Source organism: Euleptes europaea, chromosome 2, assembly GCF_029931775.1.
Source record: "Euleptes europaea isolate rEulEur1 chromosome 2, rEulEur1.hap1, whole genome shotgun sequence".
In the NCBI taxonomy this organism is placed as follows: domain Eukaryota; kingdom Metazoa; phylum Chordata; class Lepidosauria; order Squamata; family Sphaerodactylidae; genus Euleptes; species Euleptes europaea.
The window spans coordinates 1,761,245-1,786,571 of record NC_079313.1 but is presented as its reverse complement, the minus strand read 5'-3'; the positions used below and the strand labels follow the sequence as shown (position 1 = coordinate 1,786,571).

The 25,327-nt window shown below is 52.8% G+C and overlaps 1 protein-coding gene across 4 annotated transcripts; it reads left to right on the top strand.

The window, feature by feature from the left end:
* The first annotated feature begins 2,446 nt into the window (after positions 1 to 2,446).
* On the top strand, positions 2,447 to 24,214 carry NCLN (nicalin). 4 transcript variants are annotated; one of them, XM_056867481.1, is made up of 15 exons: positions 2,447 to 2,650; positions 6,960 to 7,150; positions 9,537 to 9,681; positions 12,435 to 12,529; positions 13,147 to 13,227; positions 14,691 to 14,794; positions 15,182 to 15,270; positions 15,563 to 15,702; positions 18,126 to 18,304; positions 20,533 to 20,620; positions 20,710 to 20,748; positions 20,889 to 21,049; positions 21,767 to 21,820; positions 22,926 to 23,004; positions 24,147 to 24,214. In XM_056867481.1, the coding sequence occupies exons 1-15, from the start codon at positions 2,464 to 2,466 to the stop codon at positions 24,204 to 24,206; spliced, it is 1,692 nt and encodes a 563-aa protein (XP_056723459.1). In that variant the 5' UTR covers positions 2,447 to 2,463; the 3' UTR covers positions 24,207 to 24,214. The 4 variants fall into 4 exon arrangements, with proteins under 4 accessions (XP_056723459.1, XP_056723458.1, XP_056723457.1 ...); XM_056867480.1 differs by having other exon boundaries at positions 20,886 to 21,049; XM_056867479.1 differs by having other exon boundaries at positions 18,126 to 18,316.
* Positions 24,215 to 25,327: the final 1,113 nt, after the last annotated feature.

The following is a 25,327-nucleotide window of genomic DNA, read 5'->3' as shown; positions in this document are numbered from 1 at the left end:
CTTTTTCATTCTACTTTTTGGAAGGTGATGGAACAAATACAGCCCCGATTGCTACATCTATTAGGTTTCTTAAAAAAGGAAGGAGGGGAGCACACGTTTCCAGAGAAATCTTGATATGTAAAAAAAACTCCAGAAAAATCCAGATATGTAAAAAAACCCTCCAAAAAGTCAATAACGATATTATACATGCAAAGTACATGCAAAGACACATACCCTTGCCACATATCATGGAGTTCAGGTGATATTTTCAGTTGCTGTAGCAGCTTACAATGGCATCTGAAGGATGACGAGGCAGCAACGGGGGGGGGGGGTGGGGGACAAGCCAGAACTGGGGGGGGGGGGAATGAGAGCCAGTGTGGTGTAGCGGTTAAGAGCAGTGGTTTAGAGCAGTGGACTTTAATCAGAAGAACCAGGTTTGATTCCCCACCCCTCCACATGTGTGGCTGACGCTAATCTGGTGAACTGGGTTGGTTTCCCCACATGAAGCCAGCTGGGTGACCTTGGGCTAGTCACACTCTCTCAGCCCCACCTACCTCACAGGGTGTCTGTTGTGGGGAGGGGAAAGGTGATTGTAAGCCGGTTTGATTCTTCCTTAAGTGGTAGAGAAAATCGGAATATAAAAATCAACACTTCTCCTCCTCCTCCTCCATGAATCCTCATGGGTCCCCTTCTTGTACAATTCTTACTATTTAATCCATATCAATCTAGCACATTTTTTTTACCTCGCCCTTCCTAAAAGGAGTTCAGTGTGGTTCATGGTTCCTTCCCCCTCCTTCATTTTGTCCTTGTCTCTATCCCCATTTTGGAGAACTCTTGGGTATCTAGAAGTTAATCTCTGAGTGACGGACAGATGGGAGCACGCGCATTTTGAATGCAGCGCACATACCTTCGTGCATATTGGACTGCAATGCCATACCACCTCTCCAGCTCTTCCCCCCATGGCTATTTATTTAGAATCTTGTTAAACCCATGGGTGCTTGTGGACTCTTGAGAACGTGTAGTGGGGTCCCACCACCAAACGGCTGCCATGCACCGTCGAGCTCAGTCCCCAAATAGCTGTTGCAGGGACTCAGTCCAATCGCACAATGTGGGGAGGTTCTGAGCCAACCATACTCCCACGATGGAGGTATCGTATTGGCTTACCACTTGCCTGCCTGCGGCATAGGGCTGCCAGTTCCGGGTTAGGAATCACCCGGGGTGGCGCTTGAGGAGGGCAGGATTTGGGGAGGGGGACTTCAATGGAGGAAGAAGCAGAAGAGTTAGTTTTTTATGTGCCGACTTTCTCTACCACTTAAAATCATAGAGTTGGAAGGGACCACCAGAGGTCATCTAGTCCAACCCCCTGCACAATGCAGGAAACGCACAACTACCTCCCCCCCTCCCACACCCCTAGTGACCAGAAGATGGCTAATCAACCCGGCTTCCAATCTCCTTCTCTTCTCCTCCCCACTACAGGCACCCTGTGAGGTCGGTGGGGCTGAGAGAGCTGTGACTAGCCCAAGGTCACCCAGCTGGCTTCACGTGGAGGAGCGGGGAATCGAACCCGGTTCTCCAGATCACTGCTCCAAAGCGCCAGCTGCTCCAAAGTGGGGTGCCCCCCAAGACAAATGCACAGACAAACACTAGGGGTCCAGCTGCACCTCCAAACCAATCCTTGGGCTGTGGGAGCAGGGGGGCGGACTTCATTTCCCGGCGTGCCTGGCGTCTACCTCCACTTCCCAGCGTCCCTTGGGGCAGGGCAGCCTCGCCGAGGCGGAGCTGACCGTTTGACAGTTTCTCAAGCACCGCCCCCCCTCTTTCCCCCGTCGTCCATTGCGGGAAGGGGGAGGAAAACCGCCTCCAAGTCCCAACATGCCTTGCGCGCCAGGTCTGTGGGAGCAGGGGCGGACTCCATTTCCCGGCGTCCCTTGAGACAGGACAGCCGAGGTGGGGCTGACCGTTTGACAGTTCCTAAGGCACCGCCTCCTTCCCCCCCCCCTCTTCCACCTCCCAGCATGCCTTGCGCGCCAGGGCTGTGGGAGTAGGGGCAGACTCCACTTCCCAGCGTCTCTTGGGGCAGGGCAGCCTCGCCGAGGCGGGGCTGACCGTTTGGCAGTCGTCCCTTGCGGGAAGGGGAGCGCAGGACCGCCTCCAACTCCCGACATGCCCTTCGCGCTGTGGGAGCGGGAGGCGGGCTGCATTTCCCAGCGTCCCTAGCGGCAGGGGGAGCCTCGCCGAGGCGGGGCTGGCCGTTTGGCAGTTTCCGTTTCCCCCGTCGTCCCTTGCGGGGAGGGGGAGGGGAAGCAGCCTCCAACTCCCAAGATGCCTCGCGCGCCAGGGCCGTGGGAGCGGGAGGCGGACTCCATTTCCCGGCGTGCCTGGCGGGCGGGCGGGCAGCCTGGCGCTGGCTGAGGCGACGGCGTGAGGGGAGCGAGGGTTGCCCCGCCGCGGCCTTCCCCTTCCCCCGGTGCCGCCGCCGCCGCCATGCTGGAGGAGGCGGGCGAGGAGGTGCTGGGCTCGGTGCTGCTGAAGGCCTCGTGCCTGCCGCTCAGCTTCCTGCTGGTGCTGCCCGCCGTGCTGCTGCTGCTGCTGGGCCCGCCGCCCGCCTCGGCCGCCCACGAGTTCACCGTCTACCGCATGCAGCAGTACGAGCTGGGCGGGCAGCCCTACGGTGAGGCCGGCCGCGGGGTGGTGATGGTGGGGGTGGGTGCAGCGAAGCGGGCCGGTCAAAGGGGAGCGCCCATTTGCATGCATGAATAAATGAGGCGAGTGACTTTGTTCGCCCCTCCCCCCCGGCCCGGACAGGGTGGGTTGGGTGGGCGAGCAGGGGCATCAGCTTGGAAACTGAGGCAGATCACGAGAGGGAAGAAGGGTTGCATCAGTGCTTGGCTCTCGTGGCCCTTTCTTGCCCCCCCCCACCGCCACTGTTGGGGTCAGGAAGGGGTTTCCCTCCAGCCCAGATTGGGCCTGGAGTCCTGGGGGGACTTTCTCCCCCCCCCATATCTTCTGGGCCTGGAGTCAGTGGGGCTTAGAGGCGGTTGTGAATTTCCTGCATTGTGCAGGGGGGTTGGACTAGATGACCCTGGGTGTCCCTTCCAGCTCTGTGAGATCTGGGGGTGGAGTAGGGCTGCCAGCCAGGTAGTAGCTGGAGGATCTCCTGCTGTTACAACTGATCTCCAGCCGGTAGAGATCAGTTCCCCTGGAGAAAAGGGCCGTTTTGGCCATTGGACTCTATGGCATTCAAGTCCCTCCCCAAACCCTGCCCTCCTCAGGCTCCGCCCCAAATACCTCCAGGTATTTCCCAAACCGGAGCTGGCAACCTCGTGCATGGTGCCTTTTGCGTCCTGACTCTTTTCTTTGCAGCACCCCTCCCACCTTCAGATTGGGGGATAAGGACTCGGAGATCTCCATTGCGACTTGTATCTGACGAAGGGAGCTTCGACTCTCCAAAACCCATACCCCGAAAATTGTGCTGGTCTCGAAGGTGCTTAGGACTGCCAACCTTCAGGTGGTGGTTGGAGATCTCTTGCTGTTACAACTTCTCTCCAGCCGATAGAGATCAGTCCACCTGGAGAAAATGGCCGCTTTGGCAATTGGACTCTATGGCATTGAAGTCCCTCCCCAAACCCCGCCCTCCTCAGGCTCCGCCTCCAAAACCTCCCGCCAATGGCGAAGAGGGACCTGGCAACCATAGCCTTTGGCCCTTTTGCTGCGTCTGTCGACGCGTCTGGCAATTTCTCGGTAGCAGAGTTCAAGGTGCTGTACTCAAGCATACCCTCCACCCCCTTTTTTGTCTTTGCAACAGCCCTGTGAGGTAGGCTAGGCTGAGCGTCAGTGCCTGGCCTCAAAGTCAGGCAGTGAGTTTTGTGGCAGGGGTTGGATTTGAATTCTTGACAATCTGCACCTCCCTCCCCCAGCTTGAGGGCAAGAATAAATCATGTTACCGTAATTTGCTGAACTCTTGTTTAAATGCTTGCTTGCATCGTCCCCAGTTGATGGTTCCAGAAGAGTCAGGTTTTTGCAGGTTTTTTTTTCTTTTTCTAACTTTTTTTGGTGTTCTTTTTAATTGTGAACCGCAAAATGTTTATTGGCAAAAAGAAAATGGCATTGTGAATGTACTTGATAAAGAAAGGAATGGGGAGCTCCTAGTGCAATCCTAAATACAGTTATGCCCTTCTAAGCCCGTCAAGCAGGTTCAATTCCCCACTCCTCCACATGTACAGCAGACTCTAACCTGGAGAACGGGGTTCAATTCCCCACTTCTCTTCATGCAGCCTGCTGGTTGACCCTGGGCCAATCACAGTTCTCTCCAAACTCTCTTAGTCCATGCAGAGGAAGGCAATGGCAAACAACCTCACAATGCCTCTTGCCTTGAAAACACTATGGGGTTGCCATAAGTCAGCTGTGATTTGACAGCGCTTTACACCACCAAGCCTGTTTGAGCCCTGACCTGGCTGGCCCGGGCTAGCCTGATCTCATTAGATCTCAGAAGCTAAGCAGGGTCGGTCCAGGCTAGTACTTGGCTGGGAGACCACCAAGGAAGTCCATGTTTACTGCGCAGAGGCAAGGAATGGCAAACCACCTCTGTAAGTCTCTTGCCTTTGAAAACCCCACGGGGTTGCCGTAAGTCAGCTGTGACCAGACAGCACTTTTGACGCACTTGTTGAAGTCAGTGGGCTTAGAAGGGTGTAACTTTGCTTAAGGTTGGAATGCCAGTGTAGTTACTACTGTTAACATGACTGTGCATTAGCAGCTGCCCGGTTAACTAAAGAGAGCTTGCCGTGCAGTTCTCTGTGTGTTTACTTGGAAGTAAATCACCCGGAGTGTAACAGCTAGCTCCCAACCAAACATGCCGAGGGCTGCCGTCTTAGTCAGTTATGATCTAATCAATCAAAGCTTGCAAATAAAACATAAAAAGCAAAGCATGCTTTATGATTTTTTAAAAAATGTGTGCATGCTATGGCAGGCCCCATCTTGGAAGAGGCATTTCCAGGGCTGAGAGTGAGGAATGGTGTTTCTAAGATGGTGCCTAGCTGCCCACACTCTTTGTAAGCGAGCATATGCAAAATAATATAGGAAAGGAATCTGCTGATTGACAGATCGGAGGCATCTTTTCAAATGCCTTTTAATCATTCGATCTACCTGGTTAGCAAACTAAACGCTGCAACATTTCTGTGTAGCAATAAATGACTCGCGTCAGTCTCCCACGAGTTGTGTTTCTCTCCCTCCCCGCAAGAGGTGACGGTTATGCACCCTATCTAAATGGCTTTTAACTACCTATTTGTAACCCCGAAGGGGGTGTGTGGAGGATATGCAGGAGCTGCTCTGCCGGTCTTACCAGTTCCTTGCTTAAGAGGCTGGGGAGGGGTGTGTGGCAAGTGAAACGTGCGTCGTGTTGCAACTTCGTGGGGATATTTCCAGGAACTCCTCTGCAGCCCACATCCTTTGGGGTAAGAAGAGGACAAGCAGTGTATGGAAGTGAGCAAGAGAGGCTGACTGATTGAAAACTCTAGGCTTGGGAACAGTCATAGAATCACAGCGTTGGAAGGGACCACCAGGGTCATCTAGTCCAACCCCCTGCACAATGCAGGAAATTCACAACTACCTCCCCCCACCCTCCAGTGACCCCTACTTCATGCCCAGAAGATGCCCAAGATGCCCTCCCTCTCATGAACTGCCTAAGGTCATAGAATCAGCATTGCTGAAAGATGGCCATCTAGCCTCTGCTTAGAAACCTCCAGGGAAGGAGAGCTTACCACCTCCCGAGGAAGCCTGTTCCACTGGGGAACTGCTCTAACTGTTAGAAAGTTCTTCCTAATGTCTAGATGGAAACTCTTTTGATTGAGTATGAAGGCCCACCTGCCCCCACCCACTCAGAACTTCTGTATCTATTGCATTTTTATTTTGCCCTTCTTCCACGTGGTTCTCTCTGCCTCCACTTTATCCTCGCTACGGCCTTGTGAAGGATGTTCAGCAGAGAGTGTATGACTGGTCCCGGGTCAAACAGTGAGCTTCCCAGCTGAGTGGGAATATGAGCCTGGGTCTTCCAAATCCTAGACTAACACCCTAGCCTAGGGGTCCCTGACCTTTTTGAGCCTGTGGGCACCTTTGGAATTCTGGCACTGTGTGGTGGGCGCAGCCACAAAATATCTGCTGCTGCTTAGCTTCAGTCACAGCAAAGATCCTTGTGCTGTGGTGGCAGCTACTGCCAAAGCGACATTTTAAAAAAATCCGCACAGGCTATCAAATGTCCACTGGCCCATCAGAAGCCTTTCTGGAGAGAACCCCAACTGGCCCTACCATGTTGGGCATTCATGCTCGAGCCCTTTTCCATCCCATCTTTCACCTCCTTTTGAGAAGGGAAGCAAGTATAAAAAGTCCTCTGGCAGTCAGAGGTCCTGCCCATATCGGTTATGCCTTTTTGTACTCTGCACCATATCAGCTTGATTCAGACCAAAGTCCTCGTTCGAGAGCCCCGTACCTGGGAATACTGGTGGAACTAAGACGAACATAAGAAAGGCTCTGCTGGATCAGACCAAGGTCCATCAAGTCCAGCAGTCTGTTCACACAGTGGCCAAGCAGGTGCCTCTAGGAAGCCCACAAACAAGACGACTGCAGTATTGTCCTGCCTGTGTTCCACAGCACCTAATATGATAGGCCTGCTCCTCTGATCCTGGAGAGAATAGGTACGCATCATGACTAGTGTCCATTTTGACTAGTAGCCCTGAATAGCCCTCCTCCACGAACATGTCCACTCCCCTCTTAAAGCCTTCCGAGTTGGCAGTCATCACCACATCCTAGGGCAGGGAGTTCCACAATTTAATTATGCTTTGTGTGAAGAAATACTTTTATCTGTTTCGATAATGAACGAGGCTCTGTGAGGGGGGAGACTTCTCTGGCGTCTGGAAGGTGGGGGGCTGCCTGTGGCTTCTGAGCATCGTCGGGGCTGCTTAAGAGGTCCTTTCCTCTGCTCCCACCAGGCACAAGGAACGCTGTGCTGAACACCGAGGCGCGCACGGTGGAAGCGGATGTGCTGAGTCGGCGCTGCGTGATGATGAGGCTAATGGACTTCTCCTACGAGCAATACCAGAAGGCCCTCCGCCAGTCAGCCGGCGCCGTGGTGATCATCCTGCCGCAGAGCATGTCATCGGTGCCTCAGGATGTTATCCGGGTAAGTGGGTTGTCTTACCGGTAGGCATCTGGCCCGCCTGCCGCCTTCTGAGTCTGGCAGAGTAGATCTGGGACGAGGAGCGTTTGCATCAGCAGGGTTCTTGGCGAGAAGTTGGGTATTCTGTTACTCAAAACCCTGATTCCTAATGGAAAGGAGTCCTACAATATCTGCATGAAGTTTGAGCTGTTTTTTTGTTGAGTCATTTATTTCAAACAGTAAACATCTTTACAAACCATACTTCAAGCTTCCAAGTTTTCTACCTTTTTATAAACAACTTTACTTAACATTATTTCAACTTAATTGATATTTACCTTATTGTATTGATGTTTTGAAGCTGCCTGTTATATGCTGTTTTGTTCTTGATAAAACGCTCTATTAATGTGTTATGTCTAGGAGCTTCTCATAATGTCCTGTTATTAATTAGGTATCCAGCTGCTTGGTAGTGTTTAAGAGTGTCTTTGGGCTCAACGGTTTCTCTCGGTTTGACACTTTTTGGGGAGGGGCATCTACCAGGTTCAATCCCCGGCAGCATCTCCAGTTAAAGGGACTCGGCAGGTAGGTGGTGGGAAAGACCCCTGCCTGAGACCCTGGAGAGCCGTTGCCGGTCTGAGCAGACAATACTGACCCTGATGGACCAAGGGTCTGATTCAGTATAAAGCAGCATCATGTGTTCATGGCTTTACTTATAGGGAGGGGCTGTGGCTCAGTGGTCAAGCAGCTGCTTGGCATGCGGAAGGTCCCAGGTTCAATCCCTGGCATCTCCAGTTAAAGGGGCTAGGCAAGTAGGTGATGTGAAAGAGCTCAGCCTGAGACCCTGGAGAACCGCTACCAGTCTGAGTAGACAATACTGACTTTGATGGATCAAGGGTTTGATTCAGTATAAGGCAGCTTCATGTTTTCATGTGACATGTCTTGTTTGCATCATACAGTGCTTCCAATGTATTATTTAGTATTAGCCATTGTGCTGATTATTTGGTTTAAATGTGAAGTTTGAGCTGACCAGTTAGCTAGCTGAATCAAGTGGTTGCACTTGTGGGGAGCCATAAGGTCCCACAGGAAAAAGGTCTGTATGGGCTGGCCATACTGTTCCCTGAAAGATAGCCGAGTCACCATTTTCCATCTCCTGCAGTGCTTAGCTACAAGGGAGAATAGAACGGGCTCTACTCTTGGGCCCTGCGCTCCAGTTGTGACTCAGTATGGCCTGACTGATTCTGGGTTTCCAGAATACTCCTGAGAAGCTTCTTGGCTGACCAGCGAATATGGAAAGAGTTTGCTGAGAGTATAAAGTTTGAAATCTGCTGGGTTAGAAGCCGACTGTTTGTGCTGGTGGTTGGCCCAAGTAGCACCAGTTCTGCAGGTGACCAGTGTTCTCAGGCAGGTGAGGTTAGTGCTGGAAGATCCTGCTCCGTTTTACTCCTGTTCTGGGATGCTTTGGAAAGGCAGTGAGAATGCTGGAGCTCTTTCTGTCTTGTAATTGGCCTGTAAAGGTACAGATGCTTGCCTTTAAATCGTGCTTCGGAGTGTTCAGGCTGCTTCACATAAACATCCTGCAAGCAAGACTCCCTGTTTCGGAGAGTCGGTGTCTTGTCTGTTTGCCATCTGCTGAGTCTGGCAGAGGGAAGATCTAGAACCGATCTAAGGGAGGGGCTGTGGCTCAGTGGTAGAGCCTCTGCTTGGCATGCAGAAGGTCCCAGGTTCAATCCCCGGCATCTCCAGTTAAAGGGGCCAGGCAAGTAGGTGACGTGAAAGATCTCTGCCTGAGACCCTGGGGAGCCGCTGCCAATCTGAGTAGACAATACTGACTTTGATGGACCAAGGCTCTGATTCGGTATGAGGCAGCTTCATGTATTCTGGGGAAGGGCCGTAGCTCAGTGGTAGAGCATCTGCTTGGCATGCAGAAGGTCTCAGGTTCAATCCCTGGCATCTCCAGTTAAAGCGACTAAGCAAGTAGGTGATGAGAAAGACCCTTCTCTACCTGAGACCCTGGAGAGCTGCTGCCAATCGGAGTAGACAATACTCTGATCAATGGACCAAGGGTCTGATTCAGTAGAAGACAGCTTCATGTATTCAACAGGGACAGCAAGTTTGTAGGGCTTAGCCACCATACTGCGGAGCATCCTTTCTAAGGCGGCACCTCCCATTCCTCGAGGCACAGAAGAATAGCACAGGTGCTGTTTGTCAGCCTGGCAGTAAAGCAGAGGGGAACGACGACAGAAGCAGAAGAGGCTGTGCAAATGTCATGCAAGCGTTTTGTTGCTTCAGTTGAATGCAAAGTGGTTTTGCAAAGGCGCGAGCTGTGACACAGCCAGTGCATCTGTTGGCTTTTCGTCGGAGCAGTCTGTTTTTTTTCCCCTCTGACCCCCGGCACATCTTACTGTGTCCTCAGCAATTCATGGAGACAGAGCCTGAAATGCTGGCCATGGAGACCATCGTGCCGGTCTACTTCGCCGAGGAAGACGACGAGCTGCTCTCCATCTACGACCAAACACAGGCGGCTTCTGCATCGCAAGGCTTGGCCTCTGCTGCTGAAGGTAGGCACCTTGGAGACGTGTGGGTTTCCTCAGGAACGTATGCGCCTGAGTGCTTTGCGTGCCTGTTACCACCTGTGTGTTTTTAATATAAAGGAACTTAGCGTAACAAAGGCTAAAACACTGCCGTTTAAAATGCACACCTAACTGGCTCGGATTCTGCGTCCCAACTCATTGTCAAAGGGGCCTTGAGCACTTGGATTGTCCCATAGAATCACAGAATCATAGAGCTGGAAGGGGCCAGAGTGTCCAACCCCCTCCTTAATGCAGGATCAGCCTAGAGCAGTGGTTCCCAAACTTTTCGGGCCACCACCCTCTTGGTCCCACAGACTCACCCCCAGCACCCCCTTACCCTAGCCTATAAAAAGCATTTCAAAATAGGGATTGGCATGTCGCACTAAAGAAGATAATAACAATAAAATTTCAAAACAGTAAAGTCTGGAAAAAAATCTGATAGTTTCCACCAAATTTGCCAGCAGGGTGCCATAGCTTGATCTATTATAAATTAGTGAACAACACAGTTGAAGGGGCCCCACCTCTGGCGCCCCCTGCTGCCCCCTTGCCTCTTATTGCCCCCCTAGGTAATCCCACCGCCCTCAGGGGGTGGTAATGCCCACTTTGGGAACCACTGGCCTAGAGCATCCCTGACAAGTGTTTGTCCAGCCTCTGCTTGAAGACTGCCAGTGAGGGGGAGTTCACCACCTCCCTGGGTAGCTGATTTCAACTGTTGAACAACTCTTACTGTACAATAATTTTCCTGATATCCAACTGGTACCTTTTCACCTGCAATTTCAACCCATTATTGCGAGTCCAATCATCTGCTGCCAACAGGAACAGCTCCCTGCCGTCCTCTAAGTGACAGCCCTTCAAATACTTAAAGAGAGCAATCATGCCCCCCCTCAACGTCCTCTTCTCTAGACTGAACATTCCCAGGTCCCTCAGCCTTTCATAGAATCATAGAACCACAGAGTTGGAAGGGGCCATACAGGCCACCTAGTCCAACCCCCTGCTCAATGCAGGATCAGCCTAGAGCATCCCTGACAAGTGCTTGTCCAGCCTCTGTTTAAAGACTGCCAGTGAGGGGGAGCTCAACATCTCCCTAGGTAGCCGATTCCACTGCCAAATAACTCTTACTGTAAAATAATTTTCCCAATATCCAGCCGGTACCTTTCCACCTACAATTTCAACCCATTCTTGCGAGTCCTACGATCCTCTGCTGCCGACAGGAACAGCTCCCTGCCCTCCTCTAAGTGACAGCCCTTCAAATACTTAAAGAGAGCAGCCATGTCCCCGCTCAACCTCCTCTTCTCCAGACTGAACATTCCCAGGTCCCTCAGTCTCTTCCTTCTGTGCTCCGGTGCCTTTGCGCTGACTGCACAGGAGGAAGGCCACGTGGGGCTGTGTGATGAACAGGCCTGCCAGGCACCTGCATGCTCTTGGCCTCGGAGCAGGACTGCTGTCTCGCTGAGAACGTGGCGGGGGACAAACGTCTGTTATATCAGCCGAACAGTAGAATGTTGGATTCAGATTGGGGAAGGCTCGTATTCAGAATCCCTGCTCAGCTGTGAAGCTCACTGGGTGACCTTGGGCTCGTCCCTCCATCAACCTGACCTCCCTCACAGGGTTGCTGTGAGGATGAGATGCAGAAGGGGAGAACCTTGCGCAGGGCCTTGGGAGAGGGAGTGCGGAATAAAAAATGTGATAGAGATGTTGTCTCCGTCATACTAAACGAACAGTTAACCAGAAGAAATAAAACCAGAAGAAATAAAACCAGACAACCAGTTCACTGTCCCTCTTGGCTCCCCCACCTGCCGGCTTTGTCCCTGGCCTTAATTTAATTATGTTCTCCCTGACGATTATCTATCAAGCGAAGTGATGGTATCGCTTTACTCTGCACTGGTTAGACCTCATCTAGAGTACTGTGTTCAGTTTTGGGCACCGCAATTTAAGAAAGATGTAGACAAGCTGGAATGTGTCCAGAGGAGGGCAACAGAGATGTTGAGGGGTCGAGACCAAGTCCAATGAGGAATGGCTGAAGGAGCTAGGTATGTTTAGCCTGAAGAGGAGAAGACTGAGAGGGGATACGATAACCATCTTCAAGTACTTGAAGGGCTGTCACATAGAGGATGGTGCCGAGTTGTTTTCTTTCGCCCCAGAAGGTCGGACCAGAACCAACGGGTTGAAGTTAAATCCAAAGAGTTTCCGTCTAGACATTGGGAAGGATTTTCTAACAGTCAGAGCGGTTCCTCAGTGGGCTTCCTCAGGAGGTGGTGAGCTCTCCTTCCCTGGAGGTTTTCAAGAAGAGGCTAGAGGGCCATCTGTCAGCAATGCTGATTCTATGACCTTAGGCAGTTCATGAGAAGGAGGGCACCTTCGTCATTTTTTGGGCATGGAGTAGGGGGTCACTGGGGAGGGCTAGGGGGGAGGTAGTTGTGAATTTTCTGCATTGTGCAGGGGGTTGGACTAGATGACCCTGGTGGTCCCTTCCAACTCTGATTCTATTATTCTAATTACATTTTAAACCCACCCTTCCTGCAGGGAGCTTGGGGGGCTTCTCCTTTCCTCTTTCTTGCCCCCACAGGGAGGTAGGGGAGGGTCTGCCCACCATGTTGCTTCTTGGATGACTCAAACCATGATGCCCCACCGGCACTTTTACTGGGGACTTCAGTTTCTTTCTCCTGACCCTTTGGGACTATGGGTATTCATTGTAGGACTGAACACCAACTGTGTGTGTCTCTCTCCCCGCCCCACCTCAGTCCTCTTGCACACAGCCACTGCCAACGGCTTCCAGATGGTGACCAGCGGTGCCCAGAGCAAAGCCATCAGTGACTGGCAGATCACCAGCGTGGAGGTGAGTTCGAGAGAGTCTGTGTGGTGTGGCCCGCTCCGCATGGGTGTTCTCTTTAATATTTCCTTATTATAAAAGCATATCCCCCCCACCTTTCATAAAAAATGGCAGCTATACAAATGCACAAAACCCATACGCTGCAAACGCTACAACAAGTCAGGGCCAGGCATCCTTAGCAACTGAACCGACCGTGCGTGTAGAAATCAGAAGGGAGACGGAGTGTTCCTCTGTTACCAGCTGTGCCCAGGTGCCTCATGAAAGTGGGTGTTTTTGTCCGGGCCTTGTGAAACTTGGAAGCAAAGGAGCCCAGGCAGACATCCTGGGTGGAAGAGTTCCTGAGGCCTGGTGCTGCCCCCCAAAAAGGCCCTGCCAGATGTGCCCATCTGCCAAACATCATGGGGTGGGTGGGAGGCTGGGCAGGGGCACTCCTGAGCAGGCGGGTGGATTTCACGGTGGAGGAACCGGGCCCTGCCAGCCTAATGAAAGCCAGGGGCTCCTGGGGTCTGCATGGCCCTGTTGCTCATGAGCTGGACTGTCTCTCAGGGAAAGGATGCGCTGGGCTGGTTTTGCTTTATAGCGATGTGCATGTTCCTTGATCGCCCTTCTGTTGCTTTCATTAGGGGCGGTTGACCGGCCTGGGAGGAGAGGACCTGCCTACGATCGTGATAGTGGCCCATTACGATTCTTTCGGTGTTGCCCCGGTACGTCGGCCTTGGCAAGTTCCCCTGGTCTGTTGGCGTTTTCCCCAAAAGTCCCTTCCGCCCACTTTCCTGAAATCACCTGGATTGCACGTGATGTTTGGACAGGCCAACGAGTTTTGTGAGAAGTTCTCTGTGGGAGTCCTTCCTGGGCTGCAGAGCCCCCCGGGCCGGTTGGCGGTAGTTTAATCTTGGGGAGTTTGGAAGACGCCAAGCAAGCGGCACTTTTTAAACTTCTAAACGCATCCTGCAGGGGAGGAACCCATTAATTAAGATGGTTGTTTCTCCTCTTCCTCCCTGTGGCTTAGAGTGGTAAGCTGCAGTCCAAGCTCTGCTCACGACCTGAGTTCCTCACGACCTGAGTTCGATCCCGACGGGAGTCGGTTTCAGGTAGCCTGCTCAAGGTTGACTCAGCCTTCCATCATAAGAACATAAGAAAAGCCCTGCTGGATCAGACCAAGGCCCATCAAGTCCAGCAATTTGTTCACACACTGGCCATCCTTTCGAGGTTGTTAAAATGAGTACCCAGCTTGCTGGGGGTAAAGGGAAGACGACTGGGGAAGGCACTGGCAAACCACCCCGTAAAAACAAAGTCTTCCTCGTAAACGTCGGGATGTCACCCCATGGGTCAGGAATGACACGGTGCTTGCACAGGGGACCTTTACCTTTCCTCCTCTTCTCTCTCTGTGTTCCTTTGGGTGTCTTCCTGCTCTCCCTTTTCCACATCTTTCACCTCCTTTTGAGAAGGGAAGCGAGTATAAGAAGTCCTCTAGCAGGCAGAGGTCCTGCTGGTGCAGCCAGCTGGAGGTCCCGGGCTGCATGAGCCGCCTGGCATGCCTCTGATCCTTTGGGAGTCTGGGCGTGTGTTTGCCATTCTGCCCTAATGGACTTTGAGGGTCAGCCCCCCTCGGTCCATTTAACAAACATGAAACTGGCTCTCTGGGTGCCTCTGAGAAGCTCACCAGGCAGGGCATAAAGGCATAATGATGTTTGTGTCCGGCATCTGAGACTGCCTCTGATGCGACTCCTGCTAATCATGGCTGACAGCCATCTTCTGTTGATGTGTAAAAGAGGCCTTCTTCTGATTGTGTTGCTTGGCTGCTCCTGTCTGCTGTGGCTAGGATTCTGGCTGGCAGCCAGGGGGGACCTTTTGCGCAGGGAGATACACATGGACACACATGCAGCCGCCTTATACTGAATCATACCCTTGGTACATCAAAGTCAGTATTGTCTACTCAGACTGGCAGCAACTCTCCAGGGTCCTAGATGGAGATCTTTCACATCACCTCCTGCCGGATATTTTAACTGGAGATGCCAGGGATTGAACCTGGGACCTTTTGCATGCTAAGCAAAGGCTTTTCCACTGATACAGCTTGGCCCATGTTGAGTCCCCGCCCTGCCCTTCAGCGCCTTTCACTCCCAAGTCTGACCCTGTGAGCCTTACGTTCCGCTTTCTTCCCCCCCAGTGGCTCTCCCATGGCGCCGACTCCAACGGCAGTGGAGTCGCGATGCTCTTAGAACTGGCCAGGCTGTTTTCTCGCCTCTACACCTACAAACGGACCCATGCCGGGTAAGAAAGGGCCCGCTTTTCTCATTCTGGAGGCCGGCAGGGGCATGCATTTGCCAGTCTGACCCTCCAGCGTGGTGTAGTGGTTAAGAGCAGTAGTTTGGAGTGGTGGACTCTGATCTAGAGAACCAGGTTTGATTCCCCACCCCTCCACATGAGCGGTGGGGGCTAATCTGGTGAACTGGATTTGTTTTCCCACTCCTCCACACGAAGCCAGCTGGGTGACCTTGGGCTAGTCACAGCTCTCTTCAAGCTCTCTCAGCCCCACCTACCTCACAATGTGTCTGTTGTGGGGAAGGGAAGGGGATTGTAAGCCAGTTTGATACTTCCTTAAGTGGTAGAGAAAGTCGTCCTATAAAAACCAACTCTTCTTCTCCCGCACGCATGCAGGTATAATTTGCTGTTCTTTGCATCCGGAGGTGGCAAGTTCAACTACCAAGGGACAAAGAGGTGGTTGGAAGACAACTTGGATCACACAGGTGCAGCAGGCTTGGTTTTATGCCCTCTCCGTTGGGGAGGGGATGCCAGGTGGGGAGAAGGAGCGCAGCAGGAGGGGCTGGCAGGCGAGCTGCCGCAAGAGCCCGTAACGGCTGCTGCTCTGCCAGCTGGTATGGGCCACCAGGAGCCTCGCTGCCAGACCCAGGGAAACAGCTGGCTGCTTGAACTTGGCCGTAGCTCCCAGGTGTGTTCCAGGGGCTGCTCTTCTCCATGCCTCCTCTTGGGCCCCCGGGGCCGTGGTAGTTTCACGTCTCTGGCTGCTTCTGTTTTCAGATTCCAGCTTGCTGCAGGACAACGTGGCTTTTGTCCTCTGCTTGGACACTTTGGGCCGAGGGAACAGTCTCCACCTGCACGTCTCAAAACCTCCTAAGGAGGGGACCCTTCAGCATGCTTTCCTGAAGGAGCTGGAACTGGTAAGGACATAAGAAAGGCCCTGCTGGATCAGACCAAGGCCTGTCAAGTCCAGCAGTCTGTCCACCCAGTGGCCATCCAGGTGCCTTTAGGAAGCCCACAAACAAGACGACTGCAGCAGCACCATCCTGCCTGTGCTCCACAGCATCTAAGATAATAGGCATGTTCCTCTGATCCCGGATGCATCGTGACTAGTATCCATTTTGACTAGTAGCTATGGATAGCCCTCTCCTTAAGAATATACGAAAAGCCCTGCTGGATCAGACACAGGCCCATCAAGTCCAGTAGTCTGTTCACACAGTGGCCAACCGGGTGCCTCCGGGAAGCCCACAAAGAAGGCGACTGCAGCAGCATTGTCCTGCCTGTGTTCTACCTAATATAATAAGCATGCTCCTCTGGTCCTGGTGAGGATAGGTACGCATCATGACTAGTATCCATTTTGACTAGTAGCCATGGATAGCCTTCTCCTCCATGGACATGTCCACTACCCTCTTCAAGCCTTCCAAGTTGGCAGCCAACACCACATCCTGGGGCAGGGAGTTCCACAATTTAACTATGTGTAAGGGGAGTTTGGCGCCAGCTTTCTGTTTCGAAGCTGTCAGTGGGCGGCTCGGCTCTTGCACGCAAAGCAGCCGGACTCTTGTCTGGCGCTGCATTCTGGGACACAGGGGTGGGGGGCGGGGGGACCGAAGGACGGTGCCTTTTTGTAAGCAGTTAGGCAAAGCGGTGGTGCCACCTGCTGGTGGTTCAGTCGCCACAAGAGTACTGGTGCATCAGTGCATGAACGCTTCGATACCCTGACCCGGAGGGCCCAGGCCAATCACCGTTTCATCAGATCTCAGAAGTGAAGCAGGGCTGGCCCGGGCTAGTATTTGGATGGAAGCCCTCTGAGGAATACCAGAGTTGCTACACCGAGGCAGGCAAAGGCAAACCACCTCTGAACGTCTTTTGCCTCGAAAATCCTACAGAAGGGGTGTCGAAGTCAATAGTTACAAGGGCTGGATATGACATAAACGTCACTTGGTTGGGCCAGGCCATGCCTCGCCAGCCCAGATCGAGAAGGGGGGGTGGCTGGCTCGCGGGCCAGATAAGAGTTTTCAAGGGACCGGATTCGGCCCCCCAGGCCTTATGTTTGATACCCCTGCCCTACAAGGTCGCCATAAGTCGGCTACGATTTGATGCCCCCCACACACACCTACACACGCTTTGATGCCTCCATGTTTGTACAGACTCGTGAGCTTTCTAAACATTCCTCTGTGTTGAAACCCACTTAGACAAAAGGGTGGCTGATGAGACGTCAAATGCAGTTGCTGAATGGGTAGTCGTGCAGAAGAGGAAGGCACGGCGCAGAGGGAGGCTTCTTGTCGAGTCAGAGTAAGGGGAGGAAGGTCCTCTGGGGTGCCCCTGTTTTCAAATTGCCTCCTCTCCCTCCACTCTGGAACTACAAAAGACACCCAGTGCCTGGAAGAGCAGAGGACACACGTTCAGCTAGAAGGTGGATTTAAAAGCCTGAAAGCAGTTTGTAGCTTGTATGTGTGTGAGGGTGAAAGAGAATATGTTTAACGTAGCACTTTGTGTGTTCAGTATTGGTAGTGTGAGTGTCTGTGTGTGGGGGACACACAACAGGAACTAGGGTGCCTTCATGAAGGTCCCCCTCTGACCCCCAGCAGGGTCCCTGTTCCCAAGGACTCAGTGCCTTTTAGAAGTCAGCCATGTGACACCACGCAAGAAGCTGGGGGCTGTTTTTGAATTCCACCTTGATTTGGGCGTTCTGGGTTGTGGAAGCCAAGGTGCATGGAGGAGGCAGACTCAGATGTTAGATGGCCATCTGGCAGCAAGGCTGATTCTGTGACCTTAGGCAGATCATGAGAGGGAGGGCAGGAAGGGTTGCATCAGTGTTTGGCTCTCATGGCCCTTTCTTGCATGCCCAGGGTAATGCCAATTGCCGCTTTGGGGTCAGGAAGCAATTTTCCTCCAGACCAGATTGGCCTAGGGATCCTGGGGGTTCCCCCCCCCCTCCGCCCATCTTCTGGGCATGGAGTAGGGGTCGCTGGGGGTGTGGTGTGGAGATAGTTGTGAATTTCCTGCCTCATGCCGGGGGTTGGACTAGATGACCCTGGTGGTCCCTTCCAACTTGATGATTCTATGATTCAATTGATGCTCACACTGGAGAGGAAGGTGTTAAAGGACCCTCAGTCCGAGTTTTGGCTTGCAGGAGGAAGGGTGGGTCAGTGGGTAGAGCCGGGACTGTCAGCCCTTCCTTCCTCAGCCAGCGCAAAATAAAACCCCTGTCTTGTTTACATTATTTACTTTACCATATTTACCTCCGGCCTGTCTGCCATCACTTGTACCGTGGGGGGGGGGGGGGCAGCAGAGATGGGCTGGCGGCTGCCGTAACTCTTGTGGCTGCCCTCCTCCTCTCCAGGTAGTTGCCAGCCAGTTCCCCGAAGTGAAGTTCTCCATGGTACACAAGAAGATCAACCTGGCCGAAGACATGCTGGCCTGGGAGCACGAGCGCTTCGCCATCCGCCGACTGCCGGCCTTCACGGTCTCCCTCCTGGAGAGCCACCGAGACGGCCCGCGCAACAGCATCATGGACGTGAGGTCAGCCGCTGGGTGAGAAGGCTGCGCGGAGAGCTGAGGGGGGTCGGGCGTAGGCGTGCGGGGGAGGGGGGGACACCTTAGTTTTGCCCTGACAGCCAATTTGTCCCTCGGGGCCCTTGGAAGAGCGCAGGGGCGGAGCTTGGGCTTCGGAGCCCTGAACCGGCTGCCCTAGCTGCTCTAGAGGGCTTTGTCCTTGGGCTACTGTGTGTGTGAAGTGCCGTCAAGTCGCTTCCAACTCGTGGCGACCCTATGAATCAAAGTCCTCCAAAATGTCCTATCTTTGACAGCCTTGCTCAGATCTTGCAAACTGAGGGCCGTGGCTTCCTTTATTGACTCCATCCATCTCTTCTTGGGTCTTTCTCTTTTCCTGCTGCCCTCAACCTTTCCTAGCATGACTGTCTTTTCCAGTGACTCTTGTCTTCTCATAATGTGACCAACATATGATAGCCTCAGTTTAGTCATTTTAGCATCTAGGGTCAGTTCAGGCTTGATTTGATCTAGAACCCACTGATTTGTTTTTTTTGGCAGTTCACGGTATCCATAACCCTCTCCTCCAACACCACATTTCAAAGGAATCTACTTTCTTCCTACCAGTTTTCTTCAATGTCCAGCTTTCACACCCATACATAGTAATAGGGAGTACGATGGCATGAATTAACCTAATCTTGGTGACCAGCAACACATCCTTACACTCAAGAATCTTTTCCAGCTCTTTCATGGCTGCCCTTCCCAGTCTCAGTCTCCTTGTGAAATCTTGGCTGCAGTCTCCCTTTTGGTTGATGATGGAGCCAAGAAATAGAAAGTCTTCAAAAATTTCCTAGCTACTGTAGGGAGCTAAAGACAGGCTGGCTGGATCACAACCGGGTGTCAGGACTTCAGTACCTCGTTGCATATCAGTAATAATAAACTTCACTCCAGACGGTGCAGCGAGTTAAAAGTTTTATTAAGAAGGCAAAACGAGTTCAGTAGGTCAATACAAACTTAAGGTCAGAATACAGATGGGGGAAATACTGGTCATCTTTATAGGGAACATACAATAGAATTGATTACACGTAATGGCGGAACACAAAAGGATGAGATACAGCAGAGCTGTCCTGAATGGGAAAGGATACAAGTTTACAATAAGGAAGTATTTGCCGGTGATTACCCATTACGAGACATACTGGTGAAATTGACTAGTAAACGACCGGACGATCTCTCGGGCTCCCAGGCATAGTCCTGCGGCTCCAGCTAGCTCACAGCGGAATGAGCGCGGGGGGTGGGGGGGAAGGGAAGAGAACGGAGCTTGCTTATCCGGGGCCCAAATGGAAGCCCTTGCTGACACCGGGCTAGTATTCTGATGCCAGCAAGGGCCGGCCGGCTGCCTTGGGAAACTGACCAGCTAGGGGCAAACTCACTGCCTGCCACTTGACAAACACTGTCCCTGGCAATAGAGTCTTGGAGCCTGGAGGCTCCACTGAGCCTAGTGGTTGGTTGGTTGGTCGGTCAGTCAATCTCAATCTCTGCTTCATGTGTTCATGGTGGGCCCTTCAGCCCCTTCCTCCCTGGGCAGGGAGCTCACTTTGGGTCCCCGGAGCCAGGGTGCCGTTCTGCCTCCAGTGTGTAACTCGGGGCTTTTTGTGCAGCAGTACAGTGAGAGGTCCGATGTTGCCTTGACCCAACGGTGCGGAAAGAGGTGGCAACCGTGGGATGGACCCGCTCACAGGGATGCTGCTTTCCTTTGGGGGGAGGTGCCTTGTGCAGGAGGAAAAAATGTCACCACAAATGAAATAAATCTCGAATCTGTTCCAGTCTGTAGACTGGGGATTTGAGAGGGAAGCAGAAACCTCCCTCTGGCAAGCCAGCATGGTGTAGTGGTTAAGAGTGGTGATTTGGAGTGGTGGACTCTGATCTGGAGAACCGGGTTTGATTCCCCACTCCTCCACATGAGCAGTGGAGGGTAATCTGGTGAACCGGGTTGGTTTCCCCAGACCTACACATGAAGCCTACTGGGTGACCTTGGGCTAGTCACAGCTCTCTTAGAGCTCTCTCAGCCCCACCTACCTCACAGGGTGTCTGTTGTGGGGAGGGGGAGGGATGGTGGTTGAAAGCTGGTTTGATGTTTCCTCAAGTGGTAGAGAAAGTCTGCGTATAAAACCCAACTCTTCTTTTTCTTCTCTCGGCCCTGCTCTGTGGGAGATGGGCGCCCCCAACGAAAGCAGGTTCTGACGCAGCTGTCTGTCTTGCAGGGCACGGGTAGACTCCAGAGTCCTCACCCGCAACACCCGGATCGTGGTCGAGGCCCTGACAAGGGTGATCTACAACCTCACAGAAAAGGTCAGGCCCTCCCCTCTCCTTCCTAGCGCTCGGCCCTGGCCCCACCAGCTCCTCCCCATCACACCTTTTTTCTCTCCCTCTTTCACCAGGGGGTTCCTGCCGACCTCCAAGTCTTCACAGAGCAGATGGTAAGCAAGCGCAACCCCCCTGGGCGTGGGGCGGGGAGGTGCCCAGTTTTGGGGGGAGAGAGGGGCTGAGCGGGCGCTAGCCTGCAGTACGGCCAACAGCGCATCCTCCTCCTCTGCTCCCCTCTGCGCTCCGGCAGCAGATCCAGCAGGAGCAGATGGTGTCGGTGATGGCCTGGCTCACCAGCCAGCCGAGGGCCGCCCAGCTGGTTGACAAGGAGAGCACCTTCATTAGCACCCTGGAATACTACCTGAGCCGATACTTGAAAGACGTCAAGCAGCACCACGTCAAGGCTGACAAGCGGTGAGTGGTGAACGGCTGGGGCCGGGGACCAGCATCCAGGACCCCGCCTCTCGTCGTCCAATTTCTCTCAGCCCAGCCTACCTACCAGGGATGTTGTGAGGATGAAGTGGAAGGAGGGCTGCCAAGAGCTCCTTGCAAGGAAGAGAATCATAGAGTGAGAAGGGACCACCAGGGTCATCTGGTCTAACCCCCTGCACAAGGCAGGAAATTCACAACTACCTCCCCCCCAACACCGCCAGTGACCCCTACTCCACGCCCAGAAGATGGACCCACCAGGGTCATCTAGTCCAACCCACTTCACAATGCAGGAAATTAACAACTACCTCCCCCACACACACACACACACCTGGTGACCCTACTTCATGCCCAGATATTGATTAATGTTGATTGATTAACGTTGTTGCTGTTATCTATAAATGTTGCCAACAAGTAGTGAAAAGAGAGAGTGTGCCCTCAAGGTAGACAGATAGGATGTGAAAGTTGAAGATCCTTTTTCCTTGTTAGGACCCACAGTATTCTTCCCCCCCCCTTTGCTTTTTCCCCCTCCCCCTTGTTGCTCAAACTGGAGATGGGATGCTGGGTGATAACATAACAGAGGCCCAGAAGCAGGCAAAGTCTCTGAACAGCTCTTTAATAGCTCCCTGCCAATTGGACTGGGCACAAATTAAAACTGTTTAAAATTTAAATGTTTGGGCTCTGCCCTCTCTCATACAACAGGGACCCAGAGTTCGTGTTCTACGACCAGCTCAAGCAAGTGATGAACGCATACAGGTAAGAGACTGCGATCTTGGCCTTTCGCCCTCACGGCCACTCATACCGTAGGGCTGATTGGCTTCAGGGTTCTTCTGTCTTGATTGGGCGGAAAGATCTGTGGATCTTATGGTGTGGACCAGAAGAAGGCCGAGGACGTGTGTCACACAAACTCCCTGGATCAGTCTGACCCCTGGAAGTGGCTAGTCCAGAGGTTTGAGTAGTTCTCCTCTGTGCGTTGGGAGGAGCCCTTCAGCTGGGAAGAAAGGGGAGCTGGGTTAGGGCTGGTGAGGAAGGGTCTCTCCAGAGTCCTACTGAAAGGCTGAGGGAGTTGGGAATGTTTAGTCTGGAGAAGAGGAGGGTGAGAGGGGACATGGTTGCTCTCTTTAAGTAAGGGCTGTCACTTAGAGGAGGGCAGGAAGCTGCTCCTGTTGGCAGCAGAGGATCACAGGACTCGCAATAATGGGTTTAAATTGTGGACAGAAAGGTACTGGCTGGATATTAGGAAAAAGATTTTTACAGTAAGAGTTGTGCGATAGTGGAATCCTCTGCCTAGGGAGATGGTGGGTTCTCCACCTCACTGGCAGTCTTCAAGCAGAGGCTGGACAAGCACTTGCCAGGGATGCTCTGAGCTGATCCTGCATTGAACAGGGGGTTGGACTAAAAGGCCTCTATGGCCCCTTCCGATTCTACGATTCTTTCTGGCCCACGAGCCGGCCTCATCTGGTGACTCTCAGGTTGCCTGGGTGGGGCCAGCCTGTCTTAAAGAAGCCGGTGTGCTTTTGGGGGGGCTGCAGACCTCCGCTTGGGAACCCGAATCCGTTCTGATCAGAGAAAAGGATCTTTCCTTTCCGGAAGAGGAACTGTGATCCAAACGGGAGACTCTAGGAAGGGTCAGCTGGTCTACCTGCCATTAGACTCGGTGGAGGGAGATCCGGCCTCCAGCTGGCCGGTCTCCCTCAGCTGTAGCTGGCCTGGGAAACCGCTCAGAGCTACAGACTCCTCTTCAGAGGGGAGTTTGAACTCAGATTCCTTCGCTTCGCTCCCGTCTCCGGGGTAACAGAGCTGGAGGCTGTGCTGCAGGTGACGTAATCCCACGTGAATCCAGGTGATGCTGTTGTTTCAGGGTCAAGCCTGCCATCTTTGACCTTCTCCTGGCTCTCTGCATAGCAGCCTACCTCGGCGTGGCCTACGTTGCAGTCCAGGTGAGCAAAATGGGCGTCCCCTGCGCTTGGGGACAGAGATGGGAAAATGTATGTGTGTGTGGGGGGGGGGGAGGGGGGCTCCAGTGGTTAGAGCATCTGCTTGGCATGCAGAAGATCCCAGGTTCAATCCCCGGCATCTCCAGTTAAAGGGACCAGGCAAGTAGGTGATGTGAAAAACCTCCGCCTGAGACCCTGGAGAGCTGCTGCCGGTCAGAATAGACAATACTGTCACACTGCTGATATCATACTGCCCTTGTACAAATCTATGGTGAGACCACACTTGGAATACCGTGTGCGCTTCTGGTCACCACACTTCAAAAGGGATGTTGCAGAGTTTGAGAAGGTGCAGAAAAGAGCAACCAAGATGATCACGGGCCTAGAGCAACTGCCCTATGAGGAGCAGTTAAACACTTAGGGCTGTTTAGCTTGGAAAGAAGGCAGGTAAAGGGAGACATGATAGAGGTCTATAAAATTATGCATGGTACGGAGAGAGTGGATAGGGAGAAGCTTTTCTCCCTCTCATAATACTAGAATGCGGGGTCATCTGCCGAAGCTGGAGGGTAAGAGATTCAAACCAGACAAAAGGAAGTATTTCTTCACACAACACATAGTTAAATTGTGGAACTCCCTGCCCCAGGATGTGGTGATGGCTGCCAACTTGGAAGGCTTTAAGAGGGGAGTGGAGGATATATAGGGCTATCCATGGCTACTAGTCATGATGCATACCTATTATCTACAGTAACAGAGGAGCATGCCCATTATATTAGGTGCTGTGAAGTACAGGCAGGATGCTGCTGCAGTCGTCTTGTTTGTGGGCTTCCTAGAGGCACCTGATTGGCCCCTGTGTGAACATACAGCTGGATGGACCTAGGTCTGATCCAGCATGGCTTTCTGATGTTCTTAGGATGCATGCCTATTCTCTCCAGTATCAGAGGAGCATGCCCATTATATTAGGTGCTGTGAAATACAGGCAGGACAATGCTGCTGCAGTCGTTTTGTTTGTGGGCTTCCTAGAGGCACCTGGCTGGCCCCTGTGTGAACAGACTGCTGGACTTAATGGGCCTCGGTCTGATCCAGCATGGCCTTTCTTATGTTCTCATCTGAGGTTTGCACTCACCGGCTCTGTCTCGTTTGGCGTCTAGCATTTTGGCCTCCTTTACAAGCTGGTGCAGAGGCTGTCCCTCAAGTCCAAGCAGCAGTGACTGGACCTTTCCTCCCTTCGAAGCCGAGCCATCGGAGGGAGCCCCTCACGCCCGTCGTCTCCCTCGTCGGACGCTGCCGCCTCCTCCTCCGGTTCTTTTCCCCCCCTTCCCTCCGCCACACTGGAACGGGAGAAGAGGCTTGGATCCAGAACGCTCTTCCACTCTTCGCATCCTGCAGACCTGCATTTTCTCCTCGCCCCTGTCCGGGGCCGCCTGCAGATACGTTGCCACTCTTCCCAGACTGACCAAGCATGGGGAAGCTCTCCTCCCCCTTGGGAATCTTTTCCGTGAACAAAGACAGTTCCGTATTTGTGAAAGCTGAACTACGAGGGAACCGTTTCATATCTCCCAGCTTGTGGGGGCAGAAACCTGGGGGTCCAGGTTTTGTGGCCCACCTGTCAGAAGAGAGGACTCGGAAGGGAGCGGTGGGGGGGGGCATTGTGTTTGGGTTTTTTTTAAGTGCACATGTAAATTAAAGGACTACTAAGAGGTTTCTTCCTTCAGCACGCTGACTAATTTCATAACTTGCATTGTGTGAATGATGTTGAGAATTTTTTCTTCAAAGAAGAGTTGGTTTTTATACCCCAATTCAGCAGTTCCCAAACTTTTTGAGTCATGGAGCACTTTTCAGGAGAGAAATTCATCACGGAGCACTAATTTTCACCTAGCATCTATATACTAAACCGAATGACAGTAGTATTTTTCTTTCCTGTCTCTTTACTGAGCACTAGAAGATGTTTCACGGAGCACAGTTTGGGAACCACTGTCCCAATTTATACCACAATTTTCCCCTTCCTATCCCCACAACAGACACCTTGTGAGGTATGTGGGGCTGAGAGAGTTCGGAGAGAACTGTGACTAGCCCAAGGTCACCCAGCCGGCTTCCCTATGGAGGAGAGGGCAAAAACCAAACCCAGTTCACCAGATTAGAGTCCACTGCTCTTAACCACTATACCGTGCTGCCTTTCAACGATTCTACTCTGTGAGGACAGCTTTTCTTGCAGATCAGAGCAAGCGGGGAGGGTGCATCGATCCTCTGCTGCTACTGTGTGCTGTTAGGATGGTTTCCTTTTAGGTTGGCTCATGGGGAGCAATTCCTGACCCGGATAGCCCCAGGCTGG

Excerpts from the sequence above, each read along its gene's own strand:
- NCLN (XM_056867478.1), top strand. The coding sequence starts at position 2,464 with ATGCTGGAGGAGGCGGGCGAGGAGGTGCTGGGCTCGGTGCTGCTGAAG. Across the intron at positions 20,621-20,709 it reads TCTACAACCTCACAGAAAAG|GGGGTTCCTGCCGACCTCCA; the intron begins GTCAGGCCCTCC and ends CTCTTTCACCAG. Across the intron at positions 21,050-21,766 it reads CACGTCAAGGCTGACAAGCG|GGACCCAGAGTTCGTGTTCT; the intron begins GTGAGTGGTGAA and ends CTCATACAACAG.